The sequence below is a fragment of the Thamnophis sirtalis genome, unplaced genomic scaffold (genome assembly GCF_051295495.1).
Source record: "Thamnophis sirtalis isolate CommonGarterSnake01/CBP01778 unplaced genomic scaffold, rThaSir2_p1.2 scaffold_7, whole genome shotgun sequence".
Lineage (NCBI taxonomy): Eukaryota > Metazoa > Chordata > Lepidosauria > Squamata > Natricidae > Thamnophis > Thamnophis sirtalis.
Genome location: NW_028261387.1, coordinates 54,611,539 through 54,629,541, shown reverse-complemented (window position 1 = coordinate 54,629,541; position 18,003 = coordinate 54,611,539). Strand labels below are relative to the sequence as shown.

General features: G+C 37.5%; 1 protein-coding gene across 1 annotated transcript in view; it reads right to left on the bottom strand.

Annotated features, from left to right (window-relative positions):
* The window catches only part of LOC106553971 (complement receptor type 2), a 119,619-nt gene that overhangs the window by 92,945 nt on the left and 8,671 nt on the right, over positions 1 to 18,003 (bottom strand). Inside the window, exons 2-5 of the mRNA XM_087720851.1 lie at positions 11,743 to 11,925; positions 7,701 to 7,883; positions 5,173 to 5,364; positions 1,173 to 1,269 (exon numbers count right to left, since the gene is read on the bottom strand). Of these exons, the coding sequence (XP_087576977.1) occupies positions 1,173 to 1,269; positions 5,173 to 5,364; positions 7,701 to 7,883; positions 11,743 to 11,925 (655 nt within the window). The remainder of the gene's footprint in view (positions 1 to 1,172; positions 1,270 to 5,172; positions 5,365 to 7,700; positions 7,884 to 11,742; positions 11,926 to 18,003) is intronic.

Genomic DNA, 18,003 nt, shown 5'->3' with positions numbered 1-18,003 from the left:
GTGCTCCCAGCAGGCACCAGTATGCCCATACCGGGGCGTACTGGTCATATCCCACCACTGGTTCACAAAACATGCTGACTCAAAACAAACAAATTATATTATGATGTACTAAAATGTAGGACTCCAACCATTATAATACTCTGGTACATATTTGCCTAGTAAGAAATTCCAGAAGTATATCCTGAGAACTTGATAGGTGCTTTATATAAGAAGTGTTCATCTTCAAACCAATAGCAAAGCTTTATATCTACACCACTCTGCTAAACTTGCTTTCTCCTCTCCATTCCACATTCCCAAACAAATACAACGACATTACTGAGATTTAGGAAGTCACATATTATAAAGAACTTCTGAGGATACCAGCATAGTAGAAATTTGATCTATTTCAGTCCCAGACTTCAAATCCTGACCCTTTTTCTCTCACCTTATAGAACCAGTGGTCTGTAGTTACTCTTTTCTTAGTTTTAAAATATTTGTTACATCAAGCTACTCAAAAAGGTAGGTTAAGATAAACAGGGCCAATTAAGTCCAACTTGCTACAGTTGAACCTAAATTTAATATTCATATGTAAGGCAAGATAGCAATTTGCAATGCTGACAAAATACGCAGATAAAGAACAGTATCAGATTTTCTTCCAGTTGATTCTGTCACCTCAAAATCCAGGATGATTAGCAAACACCTACTGACATATTGGCAGAATTTTACTGAGTTACATATAAATAATGCCTTTATATAATTTCTGCAGATTTCTGTAAATCTGTTTTAAGTTACTTTGAAAGATGTGTCCGTGCGGAGGCCAAAAATGGGCCAAAAAACGGGATGCGTGGAGGCCAAAAATGAGGCAAGAGGAGACTAAAAATGGGCAAAAAAATGGAACGTGCAGAGGGTAAAAATGGGGCACGCAGAAGCAAAAAATGGACTGAAAAATGGGACGTGCAGAGGCCAATGGGGTGCACAGAGGCAAAAAACGGCACACAGACATTTCTATCCACTTTTGGGAGAGAAAAAAGTGTCTTATGGAGTGAAAAATATTGTATATGTTATTATTATCTATAGGAATATAGACAATTATAATATATAGTTCATAATTCAGATTTTATTATCAATATTTTTTATCCATTGACTCCAGAGATATTTCTACAATTTGCTTCAACAAATAATCTCTAACTTACCCATAATCACAACCAAAGGTTACTTTTTCACCAAACCGGAGTTCATTTGAAGATACTATGTAGCCATTTTCTATATTTGGAACACGACATCGCTGTCCTAAAAGATTGGAAGTGAAGTTATCATGTGCCCTTGTGAGTCTTACAACAAAATAAACACAAGACCAGAAGATTGTATTATTCTAGCTTTACATTTCTCCATATTATATTATAGTTGTATCCCTCAAAAGAGTTGTTTTGGAATGCAGAGCTACTTGGTAAACTATCCACAGCTTCTGTACATATATCTGTTCACTTCAGTGGCTGTTCATGCATTTACATATGAAAACAGCCAAAAGCAGTTTATGAAGCAGCTGCATGAACTGGAAAAAAGCTCAATGCTACGGAGTCAAATTCTTTCAAATATTCTCTGTGTATATTAAAATCTCTTGAAATTATATAGTAACAATAAAATAATTATTAACATAATTATAAATATATATGCATAATATAGAACTATGGTAAAATAAATTACATGTTTAAAAGGAAAACAAACTAAACAAACTAAACAAACTAAAAACCTTAAAGCAGACAATAAAGCACTGGAACTGTACAAATTTCAAAATTTCAAACATTATTTTTCACTTGTTAAACCATAAACTGAATCTAGGCAACACAGAATGGAATTCTTCAAACTTACCTCTGTTTTGACACAAAGCCAATTCAAGGGTTAGGTGTTCAAAAATATCATTATGCCAATTGTTTTCTAATATATAAACATCCTTCCATGTGTATATAATTACTTTTTTTTTTACAAAAGAACAAGCAGAACATGCAAACTAATGTTTGTAGATGGAAAAATTCCTAATTTGGAGGATATATTTTAACAGATTATTAAACAGCTCTCATTCTTAACTTCCTTCTAAGTCACTCTTCATAACAGTAATAATATTTAAACAATTATTATTATTGGCGTGTCTACATCATGTATAGCAAGAAGACTGTTTTTCAAAATTATTACATCTCCATAACAACATGAATGGTATTGATAATTTTACAATATTTGTTCATCAGCACAATAACCCACCTCTTCTCAGTTATTTTGCTTACTCAAGTTTTTAAATCACATGAAACATATGCAGTGCTAACATTCTTTAAACCTGGAGACATGATTGGACAATAGAGGAGAGTCTAATTCTCTATTTTAGATTTCTTGAGCAATATATATATATATATATATATATATATATATATATATATATATATATATATATATATATATATATATATATATATATATATATATATATATATATATTAATGATGTAAATAAATTGTGGGTTTAATTAATGCCTCTGGAGTTTCCAAAGTCTGTATGGCATCAGAGCCAAACAACAAACACATCAAAAGCTTTAATTTTATGTGGTATATTCCTTCTACAGAATGTCAGAACTAATCATGGTTTCCAAAATAAAAGCATGACCAAGTATTTTAAGCAAAATGCTTCAAAGTTTTAGTTTCTAATGATAATGAAAATAAAAATTTAATTTCTGCCCCCTATGGCTCAAATACTTCTGATCATTATCAAAGGCTTAATTACTAATATATTTTGAATCAGGAATTAAAAAATGCTAAATAGTAAGTTGAGCCAACAATGGTTAGTAGCAAAATAACTTTAATAGTGGATTGTTATTAATAAGTTAGTCCTTAAAAATTAAAATCACCATAATTGTATAGAAGCCTAACTTTAAGAAATTCTGGTTACTTGTTCCTTCCTTAAATATTTCACTGTTCATTTATCAAACTCTTTAAAATATTTAAGTGGAACCAACTACCTTGGTGCAATATTAATGTTCCTTAGAAACAGAGATATCTTCAACTTAATATCCTCACTCATCTGGGAAATTTCAATTGCAAAGCTCTTATCTACTAGACAGGATATTTTTCCAAGAATAATAATCCCCAGGTATTTCACAGATTCTGGAGTACCTGTATAAATGAAGCTTAATTTTTATGTCTATCTTTCAGGACCTTTTTATCAATAAATATAAAATTAAACTTATTTCAATTCATTGAATTCAATCTATTGAAGACCCATATTATACAATTTCTACATTTTAAGGCTCTGTCCCCTTCTCCCCCTTAATGTATTATCTAGAAACAGGATAGTAAACAATTATCCCTTTGTCACATATGAGGTAATGGGGGAATAAAAAATAATTTTCTACATTATGGTCCAAAGATTGGACAACCATTTATTCAGGATGGTACAAGGATTTCTAGCTTGGCTCTTGGACTAGAAGATACCCAAGGATGCGTCCAGCCAGAGTTGGGTTGCTATTTTTTTAATACTGGTTCGGGCACGCACAGAAGCATTTGGGCAAGTGGGCAGAGCCTCCCGCCTACACCACTACTGCTTTGCCCAATCCGGGCTGAACCGGTAGCAACCCACCTCTGCTTCCAGTCCCGTGATTTTTTGGTTAAAGTTTAGTTAAACTTTCCTTCATAGTAGTTTGCCAATATGTGGAAATGGCTGACTTTGATCATCTTTATCTGCTTGCTTGGCTGGGAGTCTGGGACAACTCACTGTGGCATCAGGACAAGAGTTACAGTAATGTTAAAGAAATGGTGGAATAAAATCATTAAAGGATGCAAAAGGAGGGACAAAATAAAATGTGACAGGCTATAAATTGAATTGAATTGTCCTGAAGCAAGTTCTCCCATGGCAAGTTGGCTGCAACAAGTTGTCTGATTCTGTTGCCTGCATTCTGTCCACTGGGCTTCTCATCTCAGCCACACGCAGTGGAAGGCACCATAGAAAGTTTCTAAAGCCTGGCAGGGCTGTCTGTGCCATGCAGGAACCCAATACTTTACTTTACTTTATTGTCATTGTATATATATACACAGTTTACACATACAATGAAATTCACATAACACCCAGAGTCCAGACTCAACACACATAACAATCCCCACCCACCAAAAAATTCCCCGCCCTTAAACCACTCAAACATCCACATAACAGACCAAGTAGTGCTGTCTAATAGCTCACTGATGGTGACCCTTTAGTTCATTGTTGGGTGCAATTATAGCTCTGGGATAAAAGCTATTCAGAAGACATGTGGTCCTAGTTTTAATTGTTCTGTATCTTCTGCCATAAGGCAACAGTCTAAAAAGATTGTAAGCAGGATGGGAAGAGTCTCTGAGAATGTTATGTTACTTCCTCAAACAGGGAGATGTGAAGATGTCATCCAGGACTGGTAGCTGGAGCCCGGTGATATTCTGGGCAGTTTTAATGATTCTCTTTAGAGCTTTTTCGTCTGCTGCAGAGCTGCTCCCATACCATGCAAGAATGCCGTATGTCAGGACACTCTCAATAGTGCTGCGATAGTAGGACAGAGTAGATGCTGAGATAGATTTATCTTCCTTAGCATTCTCAGGAAGTACAGCCTCCTCTGTGCCTTCTTCACAAGCATGTTAGCATTCATGGTCCATGAGGGTCCTCTGACATAAATGCCCAGAAATACTGATAGGGTCCTTCTTTTACACACCACTTAGAGCTTTCTTTTGCACACTACCCAGAACCTCCTTGTGCAAAAAATGGCTGGAGCTTGTTTCTTGAAAAAAAATCTTCAACTCTATATGTTCTTGGAACTTTTTCTGGCTTTTTATCTTTTTGATTGCCATTTTAACTTCATCCTCAATTACAAATTTACTAAGATAATTTTTAATGTTTTTCTTCTGTACTTTCATTCATTTTGCTAAGCAATTTTTAATTTCTAAAAAAAACACACATTTTTTGCTTTGCATTATTAAAACTTTACATTATTCTTTTTGCTTGGTATAAATATCCTTTGTTAAATTCTCATGATCGAATAGTCAGAAGAATTTTCAGTTACTCTTTTGTTCCAAGTAAGTTATAGACTGGAAATTAAACGTACAACTTTAAATCTGGTAATTTTGAAGAACTGAAAGTATTTCATTCAACATTTCATAGCAGCCACTGTTATTGACAAAAGATACTCACCTTGACAAAGTGTAGGAAGATCTGACCACTTCCCAGTTGTAAGACATGTTATCTTAGGAACACTTCCAGATATATATTCATAACCTGGGATGCACCGTAACATCAGATTAGTTCCAGCAGGATAGTTATCTGCTAGGACTTCTCCTTCTCTTAGTGAAGAATGGGGAGGTAGATCTGGGGTTGGACACTGAGCTGTAGATAAGTAAAAAATGAGGAAGTTCTGAAGTAGAGAACAGAAATAAAGGTCTATTACACTAGTGAAGCCCAACCATTCAGTTTTAAGGGCTTATGCCAATATTCTTGGGCATAAGTCCAGAAGTGTAGGAATAAGGTCAGGGCAACAGAAGCAGAAAACGATATAAGGGGAGCAAGAGGGCCATAATCGAGCAAGATTTTCTTGAAATATGTCAAAAGACAAAAGATAACAGAGATGGCAGGCCCACTCACTGCTTACTTGGAATGCAGAAATTTTAACAGATGACCAAGAAAAAGCAGACAAACTCAACTTCTATTTTACCTCTGAAATGGTGATTTGAGTGGTACAGATTGGAAACAAATGCAATTATTGTAGGTACAGGCCAATAAGGATTGTTATAATAGGCATTAAAGAGAGCTATTTGCAGCGATCTTAAAGACAATACCATGACCCAAAGGCCAGCATAGCTTTACAAACAAATAAAAATAACGTGAGAGAAATCTTGTGTCCTCCTTTGACAGGGTAACCATTCCACTGATTTAGAGGAATATGACCGATATAGGGAACCTGGATTTTCCCAAGTTTTGAAAAGGTGTCAGTATTTCAGAGAATATCTTCAATGCCAATCTATTAGTGTAATTTAGAAGACATTCTAATAAAGCAGGGTTGGCTAACCACATCAGAGAATCAGCATTAATGGATATCTGCCAAGATGGAGCACAGTAACTAGGAAAGTTTCACAGAGACTGGTTTTAGATCCAGTATAATTTAACATTTTACTAATGACCTGAATAGCTATCAAATATGTGAGTGACACAGAACTGGAAGTTCTAACCCAGGGGTTTCAAACTCGCGTTGTCACGTGATGTATTGGGACTTTTTTCACCTTCACTAAGCTGGGCAGGGCCAGCATGTGATACATCCTGCCCGCAGGCTGTGAGTTTGATACCCCTGTTCTAACTAATACACATTGCAATCTAGCCTCAAACACAGGGTTGAAAGGGAAACTACATCCTTTAACAGGAAAAAAAGTGAAGTACTACATTTAGAGAAAAAAAGATGTAAGACAAACATACAAGATGGTGGAGTCATGGCTTGAAATGTTACACCTGAAGATTTAGAGGTGGCCACTGACAAGAAGCTGATCACAAGTCAGGAGAATGAAACAGTTATTAGAAGGATTAATATAAATCTAAACTGCATTGCACATCTGAACTACATTCTCACTGACCCAAGGTTGACTCGGACTTCTATCCTTCTGAGGTCGATAAAATGAGGACACAGATTGTTGGGAGCAATATGCTGACTCTGTAAACTGCTTAGAGAGGGCTGTAAAACACTGTAAAATGGTATATAAGTCTAAGTGCTATTGCTATTAGAAGAAGCACACATTGAAACACATGAAATCATTGTTCCCCTCTACTTGGCACCAGGAAAATCACACCTGGAGGACTGTTTGATTCTGAAACCTACATTATCAGAAGGAGATTGATAAGTTACAACTGCTTCAAAGAGCAGTAAACAAAGAGGATTATGAGATGAAACTATTTTCCATGGCCACAGAATTTAGCATCAGAAATAACAAGTTGCAGAAGAGGGAGGGCTTGACATCGCAATGACACAACATGCAATCTTGGGACTCCAGGATTGTTGTCAACATGTCTGTTTCTGGACAGTCATTTTGGACCTAAACTGTTCTGAAGGAACAATGATAGAGAAGAGCATATCCTGCTGATCTCAGGAGCATCGCAAAGCCCCTGATTGATCCAGCAGAAAGCTCTTTTTGCCAGCTACAAGAGAAGCAACCAAAATGGCTGCCGAAGGTTGGGACAACCCTCTGAAAACAGAAGCAGTATAGGAGTGTGTCGAATTGGTGAGAAATTTTTTATTATTAGAGAAAGGAAAACCCAAAAGAATTGGAATTTAAAATAAAATTGAAGACAGAAGAAAATAAGTGGCGAATTAACTCTGGTATAAGACGATCATATTATCTTTTCTATCTTAACTTTGTTTGTTTTCTATGGATGAACTCTTTACTTGTACTTTTAAACTGGGGTTTCTTTTTTTTCCTTCTTCCTCTATACTTTCTATACTATGGAAAGATTTATAGATATAAGAGTATTTCCAATAGCTCCTAAACCCTGAACACCTATACTTATCGTTTCTTCTCATGTGAATGAACAGTGGTGATCAATATAATTCTACTTGTAAGAAAAGAGTGACTAGAAAAGGCAAAAACTAGAGAAAAAGAAAATGATGATTCAGGTTATTCAGGCAGAATGTTCCGTATTAAATGTCAGCAAACTCTCCTGTAAGGCTGTACAATAGTTACCTTTGACACATTTGGGGATGCCAGGAACCCACGAGCTGTTCTCCCCACATTTGATATGGAGGCTTCCCACAGCAGAATAGCCAGAATTACATTCAAAGGTGATGCTATCATTATAGGCATATGAAGGCTTAGATGAATTAACTAATTCCCCATGTTCCACTTTTGGTAGATCACACTTGACGCCTGAAAAGAGAAAGCAGCGTTTAAAGAAAAACAGCTCAGAACAACAGCTTATAAATAAAAACCACCAAGAGCTGCTCTTGGCTAAAAAGGATATATAATTAGTATTTGCTTTTATTTTTTTTCTTCTATTAGTATCGGATAATAAGCCCCTACAGGATAATATTTGGTTAATGTTTTATTTGTGTTCTTGCAGTTTGTTTGCAAAAGTGAATTGCTTATGGATACAAATTGGGACCAAGTGGCCACAGGAGTGCTGCAACGGTCGTAAGTGTGAAAAATGATCATAAGTACGAAAGCGGACGAGTGAAAAGCGTCCTGCTTACCTGGCAATGAAGGTCTGCTGCAAAAGGGTGATCTGATCAAACCTCTGTTTGTGTGTGTGTGTCTATGTGTGTAAGAGAGAGGGGGGGGAAGAAGGCGGGGCTTAGCAGTGAGAAGATGGAGTTTCAGGCCATTCCTGAAATTCCCCTATTCCGGACGAATTGGATGGGTCGTTTTCGATCCTAGCTGTCCTGGAGAGACAGTGAAGGTTTGGGGAGATCCAGTGACCTCAGAGACGTTCGCAGGTCTTCGGGGGGGGGGGGGGGGGGCTTGGAATTCAACCCCTTTTGCCAACCCTTTCTGGATTAGCTGTATGCTAACCGAAACTGCAGGTAGCCCCTAAGAATGGTAGAAGTGATTTCAACTGGTAAGCTGATTTTATTACTCAAAGAGAGATGGTTCGCATTAAAATCTAAGCTAATTGAAACCAAAGAACAGAAGAATCTAGTGGCGAATTGTTTTTTTTTTAATGGATTTATGGCTGGTGGTTACCCTATTTCTTAAATGCTTTGAATGCTGTTTACGTGGATAAAGGAAAGTTTATTTTACTTCAACATTCCCTCAGGCTCTCCTTAAGTGGGCTGTAAACCAATTTACTATAATTTGGCTTCTTACAACTTGACACTGTTACTGCTTGGCTGTGTTGGTCTAAGATCAGATAAGATTGCATAGCTCCCAGCGTGTCCTTACTTGCAAATATCTTCTGCGTCACATCATGGCGTCCGTACTTGCTTCAAGTGATTCGTTTCAAATGATTTTTTCCGCTTTTCAAAAGTTGTTTGATACATATGAAAAATCTGGAAAAAAACTGGACTATCTGTTGTTTTTAATATTAAAATATGAAGGAAAGAGTGAGAATGTTGAATGTTTGAGTGCTCCTGAAATTCAAATGAAGAATGTCAGAAAGGAAGTCTCTCAACTTGCTGACACGTCGGGCGTCTGGTCTACTTCGGAGGTAGAAAGAGAAAGAGATCCAACGCTTGAAAGAGGGGCAGCCATACAGAAAACTTATCTCAAAAGATGGATTGCAGGAGGAATGAGAAGCATTAAAGAATCTATACTTTATGAAACATTATTTGCAGAATTTTCAATACCACCCTTGAAAATCAAAGACAAATTGAGTGGAACAAGTCAAGGACAATGTTACTACACCAGAGGCACCCTAAGCAAAAAGGTGCGAAGATATTTCTGTTTGGACTTGCTTATAAAAACATATGGGGAACTTGTTTTAAGAATGGCAATAGGACTAAGGAAGTTTTGCTATTGGAGAGACATAGGCTGATAGATTGAAGAATACAATTGAAAATTAGCTAAATCTAATTACTCTTATTTATAATAGATATAGCTGAATAATAACTGATATTGATAGTAATGTATATAATGTGGAGTTGATATGATAAATAATAATTGGATATGAGAAAGGAAGGTTGGAAATATTTTTGGATTATATACAAAGGTTATTAATCACAATAATTATCACTATTAAAAAATAAAACAAAATATATACAGTTAAATGTTAATTAATATGGGGATAATGTTATGATATATGATATAACTACATAAAGAAGGGAGAATGATAATAAACTATACTGCATGGAAGATGGAATTTTTGGTATTAAATATTATGGATGTTCAGCTAAAATAGGATATGAGGATTTGATGTTAATAGAGGATTTTACAAACAAGTAAATGAAATGTCAGCAGGTGTTATGGATTAATTCTTTGGCATAGTTAAGGATGAAGGATGCTTAAATAACTGTAGTCAACTAAAAGTGGAAGTATGATGATGTTAATATGGTAAACATTTGAGTTAAGATATTTGAATTAATATGAATTAATGGAAGAGATGCACCAAAACATGTTGTAACCAGCTGATATACTTTTTTATATATATAATATATACCCGTGTTCTTTTTTTTTTTTCTTCCCTGCCTTGTCTTTTGTTCTTTTTGTCTTTTCTTTTCTTTTTTTGATTTTTTCTTTTCCCACTGGTGTGGGCATGTATTGTTTAATATTATTATTCTTATTAATATTTTTAAATAATAATTACAGTCAAATGAAAATGGAGATATGATGATGGTGATATGTATGAATATTTGAGTTAAAATGCTCGAGTTAACATGAGTTATGTTTGTTGACTGTGGAGGAGATGCACGAAAGTTTATTTGTGACCGACTGACACACTTTCTATAGCATGTAAAGAAAGATGTTGTACTTGTTTTAAATTAAAAATTAAAAAAAATTAATAAAAAAAAGAGAGAGAGAAAGCAAAAGGGTGATCCAATCTATCCTGTTTGTGTGTGTATGTGTGAGTGTGTGTGTGTGTGTGTGAGAGAGAGAATAAAAAACCCACCACTATCAGACCTTAGATACTGTAAGCCTCTGAGGATGGATTGGAGATCGCTCTGTCTCTCCCCCCCTCTCTCACACACACAGAAGTTGGATTGAATTTCTCTCTCTCTCTCTCTCTCTCTATCTCTCTCTCTATCTCTCTCTCTATCTCTCTGTCTCTGTCTCTGTCTCTCAATCTGTCTCTCTCCAGTGGGGATGCTTCAATGCTTGGCGAGTGGGGTGCTTCTCACTCAACTGCTTTCCCCCTTTTTTTCTCCTTGATCCCCCTCCTCCTTCAGGTGAGGCCTTCTGACCACAATTGAGCCCACATTTTCTTTTGGTATGTAGGACAGTTGTTTAGAGATTTTTGCCCCATTTGCGACCATTCATACCACAGTTGTTAAGTGAAATTGACAGCATGTAACCATAGGTATGCTGCAACGGTCGTAAGTGTGAAAAAGGGTCATACGTACGAAAGCAGACAACTGAAAATCATCCTGGTCAGTCGCCACTGAAGCTCTGCCGCTAGTGGGACGGAGGGAGGGAGGGAGGGAGAGAGAGAGAGAGAGAGAGAGAGCAACAGGATGATCCAATCTAACTTATTTTGCTGTGTGTGTGTGAGAGAGAGAGAGAGAAAATGAGAGAGAGAAGAGACACAGAAAGAGAAAGAGAGAGAGCCAAAGAGTGATCCAATCTAACCTCTGTGTGTGTGAGAGAGAGGAGGGTGGAGAACCACCTGTTAAGTGGTTCTAGGCTGTCTGCTCAGAGCTATTAACTGAAGGGAGAGAGGAGAAGAAAAATAAACCCCTTCTCTTTCACTTTATTTTCAGCTGGTTCGACAAACGGCACAATATGTTAGCTACTAGTTCAGCTGAACTGGTGCGAACCGGCTGAATTCCACTACTGGTTGTATGTGGAACAACTTTCCTATACAAGGAAAGACTGGGAGCAAATCAAGTCCAATTTGGCATGGAAAGCTTTAAAGATATAAGAGTATTTCCAATAGCTCCTAAACCCTGAACACCTATAGTTAGAGTTTCTTCTCATGTGAATGAACAGTGGTGATCAATATAATTCTACTTGTAAGAAAAGAGTGACTAGAAGAGGCAATAACTAGAGAAAGAGAAAATGATGATTCAGGTTATTCAGGCAGAATGTTCCGTTTTAAATGTCAGCAAACTCTCCTGTAAGGCTGTACAATAGTTACCTTTGACACATTTGGGGACGTCAGGAACCCATGAGCTGTTCTCCCCACATTTGATATGGAGGCTTCCCACAGCAGAATAGCCAGAATTACATTCAAAGGTGATGCTATCATTATAGGCATATGAAGGCTTAGATGAATTAACTAATTCCCCATGTTCCACTTTTGGTAGATCACACTTTACGCCTGAAAAAAGAAAACAACGTTTAAACAAAACCAGCTCAGAACAACAGCTTATAAATAAAAACAACCAAGAACTGCTCTTTGCTAAAAAGGATATATAATTAGCATTTGCTTTTATTTTTCTTTCTTCTATTGGTATCGGATATTAATCCCCTGCAAGATAATATTTGGTTAATCAGCAATAAAAATTAACCAATTTTTAAGAACATTTCTACAACTGTTTCTCGGTGTATGAGTGTGTAAACTCTACACTAGTTAGTTAGCCAGCTAAAAGTGATTATTAGTAAAAATTTTAATATGAATCAATCACTCTATAGGAATCAGTTGACTTTATTTCAAATCAAAATATCTCCACTCCTATCAAAAATATATTATACAGCTTAGTCAACTTAATGAGGTTTCCTTAGCCATTTGTCCTTTAGATATACTTAAAACTTTTGATTTTTTGGAAATACAATTTTATAACCAATGTTAAATTTCAAATTGGGATTAATTTTCATAAAATATATGAAAATATTTATAGATAAACAAAAGTGCAGATAAGAGTATTATGATTAAGATTCCATCACAGAGGTACCAAGCAGTGTTGCCCTTTATCCCTATACTATTCAACCTAGCCCTAAAAGAATTGGGAATTGCATATGGATATAATAAGCAGATTTGTAGGCTTAAATGGCAGAAGGGTATTAATAAATTCGTTTGGGCAGGGAAGAAACCAAGAATAAAACTTAAAATAATGCAAGATGTACATGAGAGAGTAGGCTTGAAAATGCCAAATTTAAAACTATATCACGAAGCAGTAGTTTTATCAATAATTAGTGATTGGATTAATTCAACAGAGGATAGATTACTGAATATTGAAGGGCATGATTTGGTATACTGTTGGTATGCTTATTTGATATATGACAAGAAAGTGGATAAGACTTTCAAAAGTCATATATTAAGGAATGCTTTATTGTGTGTCTGGAAAAAATATGAACATAAATTAAATGATAAGATACCTATGTGGACAATTCCCAGATATGCAATAGAGAATGTAAGTATAGCACAAAAACAGGATGTAACCACATACAGTCAGCTTCTTACTATAGAAAGAGATATATTACAGCTAAAACCTTTAAATGTACTAAAAGAGGAAAAGGTAATCCAAACATGGTGTCAGTATGGACAGTTACAGGCCAGATGGAAAAAAGATCAGAAAATTGGTATTACGCAAGATGAGGACAATCTACTAAAACAAATTAGGGATCAAAGTCAAATGCATATAAAAAGATTATATAACATATTAATAGAAATGGATTCTGAAACAGAATTAGTTAAAGACTGTATGATAAAGTGGGCACAAAATTTTGAAGAACCAATAATGTTGGATACATGGGAAAAGATATGGGTAAGAAATATAAAATTCACGAAAGCCCAAAATCTGAAGGAGAATTTCTACAAGATGTTTTATAGATAGCATTTAGATCCCAAAAAATTGGCTTGTATGTATCTGAACCTACAATCTAAATGCTGGAGATGTGATTGTGCTGATGCTACGTATTATCATATATGGTGGACTTGCAAAAATGTTAAAGCATTTTGGATAAAAATATGGTGGATTATGCAAAATATTTTTAAAAAGAGGATAAAGTTTACCCCTCAGTTATTCTTGTTAGGTATAACTACTGATTGTACTGTTATAGAGACTAATTTGATTCTGAACCTAACAATGGCAGCAAGACTGTTGGTGGCGCAATACTGGAAGAAGGAAGATTTGCCTACTATTCAAGAATGGACATTAAAAGTAACAAACTTAGCAGAGATGGCCAAAATATCAACATATCTCAAGGATCATTCAGACGAGAAATATAACCTGGAGTGGAGAAGATGGATTGATTATATTCAAAATAAATATGGGACTAAGAAACTCTGGATAGCCTATGATTGAAGAATCAAGGAATGATATAATTTGTTTAGAGTTAGCTTCTCAAAAGAGGAGTTAAAGTACAAGTGAAGGATGATGCTAAAGTCTGTTAGTTTACTTTAGAATATGATTGTTAAAGATTTATACCCTGTATTTGCTCTGGGAGGTTGTGGGGGGAGGCGGGGAGGAGATGGGTTCGGGGGGGGGAGGGGAGGTAAATATTTGTAAAGGCTTTTAAAAATTTTAATAAAAAATAAGCAGATTTGTAGGATGAAAGTGGGAAATAAGATATGAAAAAAGGATAGCCTCTCTGAATTCTATAGTTTTACATATCAGAACATAGTTAAAACATATGGTCTTTAATAGTTCTTTTAAAAATGAGAAAACCATGTCTGAAAAAGTGCACTCTTATTGCTTCCTTAGAAAGGAAGAGGCAAAGTAGCAGCTAGCTGCTGCTAACGAAGTACTATTGATGAATTCATCATCAGTAAGTCTGATCTGAGGCAAAAGCGTGCACAATCCTGATATCAATATATGACCCAATCCCCTCCCCTTGGTAACCCCATCCCATAGTCCAATCCATACACCCCACAGGTGTCATGTGGGAGACATCTTCAAAAAGCATCATCAGGTTGGTATGCCGGACAGTTGGCCTTGGCGGTAAAACTTCTATCTGCAACTTGTGCAGTAGATGGTGAGAATAACTCCCTTTTTACAGTCACTCCTGCACTGAACACTTCCCCACCCAAATACCATGCCCCCCTCCCCATTTCAATGGCAGCCGAAAGCAAACAGCAAAACAGAGGCTGACACTTGTATTAACACAATGTCAAAGAGGAAAGACATCAGCAATGATTCTTTCATTGCAACAATTGTTGCTACTTATCAATCTAGAAAGGTTTATAAGGCAATTTCCAAATAATTGAAACATGAGCGAGGAAGATTATTCAAAAGTGGAGAACATTCAAGACAATTGCCACTTTTCCCAAGAGTGGATGTCCCAGAAAATTCACTCCAAGGTCAGACCATATAATGCTAGGAGGAATTGCAAAAAAAAATCCAAGAGTTACATCTCAGACTATATAGGCCTCTGTTAGCATGTTAAATGTTGAGGGTCATGATAGTGCAATTAGAAAAAGATCAGACAAGTGGTTTGTTTGCCAGGAGAAAGTATTTTCTGTCTAAAAAGAACATGGCAACATGGCTTAGGTTTGCAAAGTTGCATCTGAACAAATCACAAGACTCCTGGAACACTGTCCTTTGCTCAAATGAGACCAAGGTGGAGATGTTTGGACATAATGCACAGTGCCACATTTGGCAAAAACCAAACACAGCATATTAGCACAGACATCTCATTCCAATTGTTAAGCATGGTAGTGGAGGAGTGATGACTTAGGCTTGCTTTGCAGCCACAGGAGCTGAGCCCCTCGCAATCATTGCGTCAACCATGAACTTTTCTGAATACATTAAAGTATTCTAGAGTCAAATGTGAGGCTATCTATCCAACAGCTAAAACTTGGCTGACATTGGGTCATGCAACAGGACAATGATTCCAAGCACAGCAGCAAATCTACAACAGAATAGCAGAAAAAGAAAGAATCAAGGCATTGCAATAGCCCAGTCAAAGTCCAGAGCTCAATTGGACTGAAATGCTGTGACAGGACCTCATGAGAGCTGTGCATAAATAAAACCCCACAAACCACAATGAATTGAAAGGAATGTTGAAAGGAAGAGTAAGTTAAAAATTCTTCCACAATGATACATGAGATAAAGTCTTACAGAAAACAATTGCTTCAAATTATTGCTGCTAATGGTGGTTCTACAAGCTACTGAATCATAAGGTGTACTTAATTTTTCAGACATGGCTTCTTCGTTCCGGCTTTCTTTTTCTAAAATAAATGATGGCATGGTATAATATGTCATGTGTTGTTCTTCATCTGAGGTTGTATTTATCTACTTTTAAGAACTGCTAAGGACCAGATGATTTTTATCTCATCCTGATTCATAAAACCATAGAACTGAAAGAGGGTGTACTTTCTTTTTCATATAACTGTATCTTTTAATCCAATTTGCAGGTTATATGATTTTGTCTCTCCAATGCTTTTTACTTAACAGTTATATTAGGTTATAAGAAGGAGTTAGAGGAATTTACAGAGGTGTAAGGACTATCAGTTAATGTCAGTAACACAAATTGGATGTTTTTTATAGCGCTGAAAACTCAAAAAGAATCCATAGTTTTAGGGATTCCAACATTATATAAATTTTTAAAATATTTAGTACTGTTAACTACAAATATAATGAAATATTTACAAATAACTATAGCAATATGGAAAGAATTAAGTAAGGAAATGAAAAATCGGGCTTCAAAACATTTCAATATTTTAGGCTGAATTACATCAGTAAAAATGAAATTTCTTGCATGATTAAACTTTTTAATTCAATGCCTCCCATTGACAATTCCTGAACAGGCTTTAAAGCATGGCCAGATAGATGATAGATAGATAGATAGATAGATAGATAGATAGATAGATAGATAGATAGATAGATAGATAGATAGATAGATAGATAGACAGACAGACAGACAGACAGACAGACAGACAGACAGACAGACAGACGGGTGGATATCTAGCTGGCGTTACTGCCGGTTTGCTCATGGGCACACTTAGCTCATGCGCACACCGAGCACGCATGTGCAGTTCAATAGAAATTGTACTGGGCATGTGCAGAACTAAAAAACAAGATGGTGGCTGTTAGATCGCTACAAGAAGAATCAGAGGCGTCTGAGGTAACTGTAACCGTTTTAATGTAACAAGAATGATAGTAACAGAAACAAACAGTAGACCGGACAGTCTATGTAGTTGTGCAGTAGATCGGATCGTCTCCGGAGTTGTGCTGCCTTTTATACTCAGTTGTCTCGCGAATGACAGCCCGGCAACCGTCAGGCGCGTCTAATTGGTTAAGACGTGCCTGGCTGCTGCTGGAGCTGTCATTCGTAAGTGCGAGGACTTACTATGCTATATAACATTTCTTCCCCCCCAGCTGTGCGCATGCGTTAGTCTTGCGCACGCGTAATCATTAAGATACCCTGGTGAACGGCGGACACGCCCTGACCGCCGCAGTTGGGCTGCAGGCGGAGTTGGTGAAGGATGTCCCTGTCTGAGCTCCTCCCTTCGGGGAGTAGAGCTCCAGGTGACGTCAGAAGGCCCTCCTTGAAGAACTGGAAGACTACCAAACAAAGGTAGGCTGGGCGATGGGGGCGCGGCCATAGATGGCGGTGGATTGGCTATAGGTCGGTAGGCGGCCTGTGAGTTGGGAGGGATAGGCCCAGAGTGGCCTCCAATATAAGGGAGGAGGATTGTGGGCTTGGCTTGAGGCACAGTAGATGAATCAGGGGCCAGAACCCTTGAAGGAAGATTAGGCTGGCATGAACTTTGGAAGGCTGGAGGATTGACTACGTTGGATCGTAATTGCGGAACCAGGGCTGGCTGAGATGCGCCGATGTCAGACCCTTGCGTGTCGGCTTGAGACGCTGCTGCTTCAGTGTTATGTCGGAGTCTTAGTTGATCCAAGTGCCTTCTCCAAATGGACCCGTCAGAAAGTCGTGCCCTGTAGGAAACGGGTCCTGTTACTTCTATTATGGTGGCAGGCACCCATCTAGTTTCCCCTCCATAGTTCCGAGCCCAGACCAAATCCCCAGGAAGGAAAGAACGGGAAGGGGTTGGATGCCCCAGGTTGCCAGACTGAACCCCTGAATAGAGGGGATGCAATCTATCCAGGGTGGTCCGCAGGCGCCTGCCCATCAGCAGCTCCGCGGGGCTTTTCCGCGTAAGGGGGCAAGGAGTGGAGTGCTGTGCCATTAAGTACGCATCCACCCTTGCCTGCCAGTCACCACGGTTCAATCGTTCCAAAGCCTCCTTGGCCGATCGAACCGCCCTCTCCACCCGGCCATTACTGGCCGGATGGTAAGGGGCAACCAGCGCATGGCAGACCCCTTGCTCGGCGAGGAATGTTTGGAAGATTGTAGATGAGAATTGCGGGCCGTTGTCGGACACTACTGTGTCCGGCAACCCATGGGTTGCGAACAAGCGTCGCAAGGCTCGCACAGTACTCTCGGCTGTGGTGGAGTGCATAAGCAATACTTCCACCCATCGAGAGTACGCATCTACAACCACCAA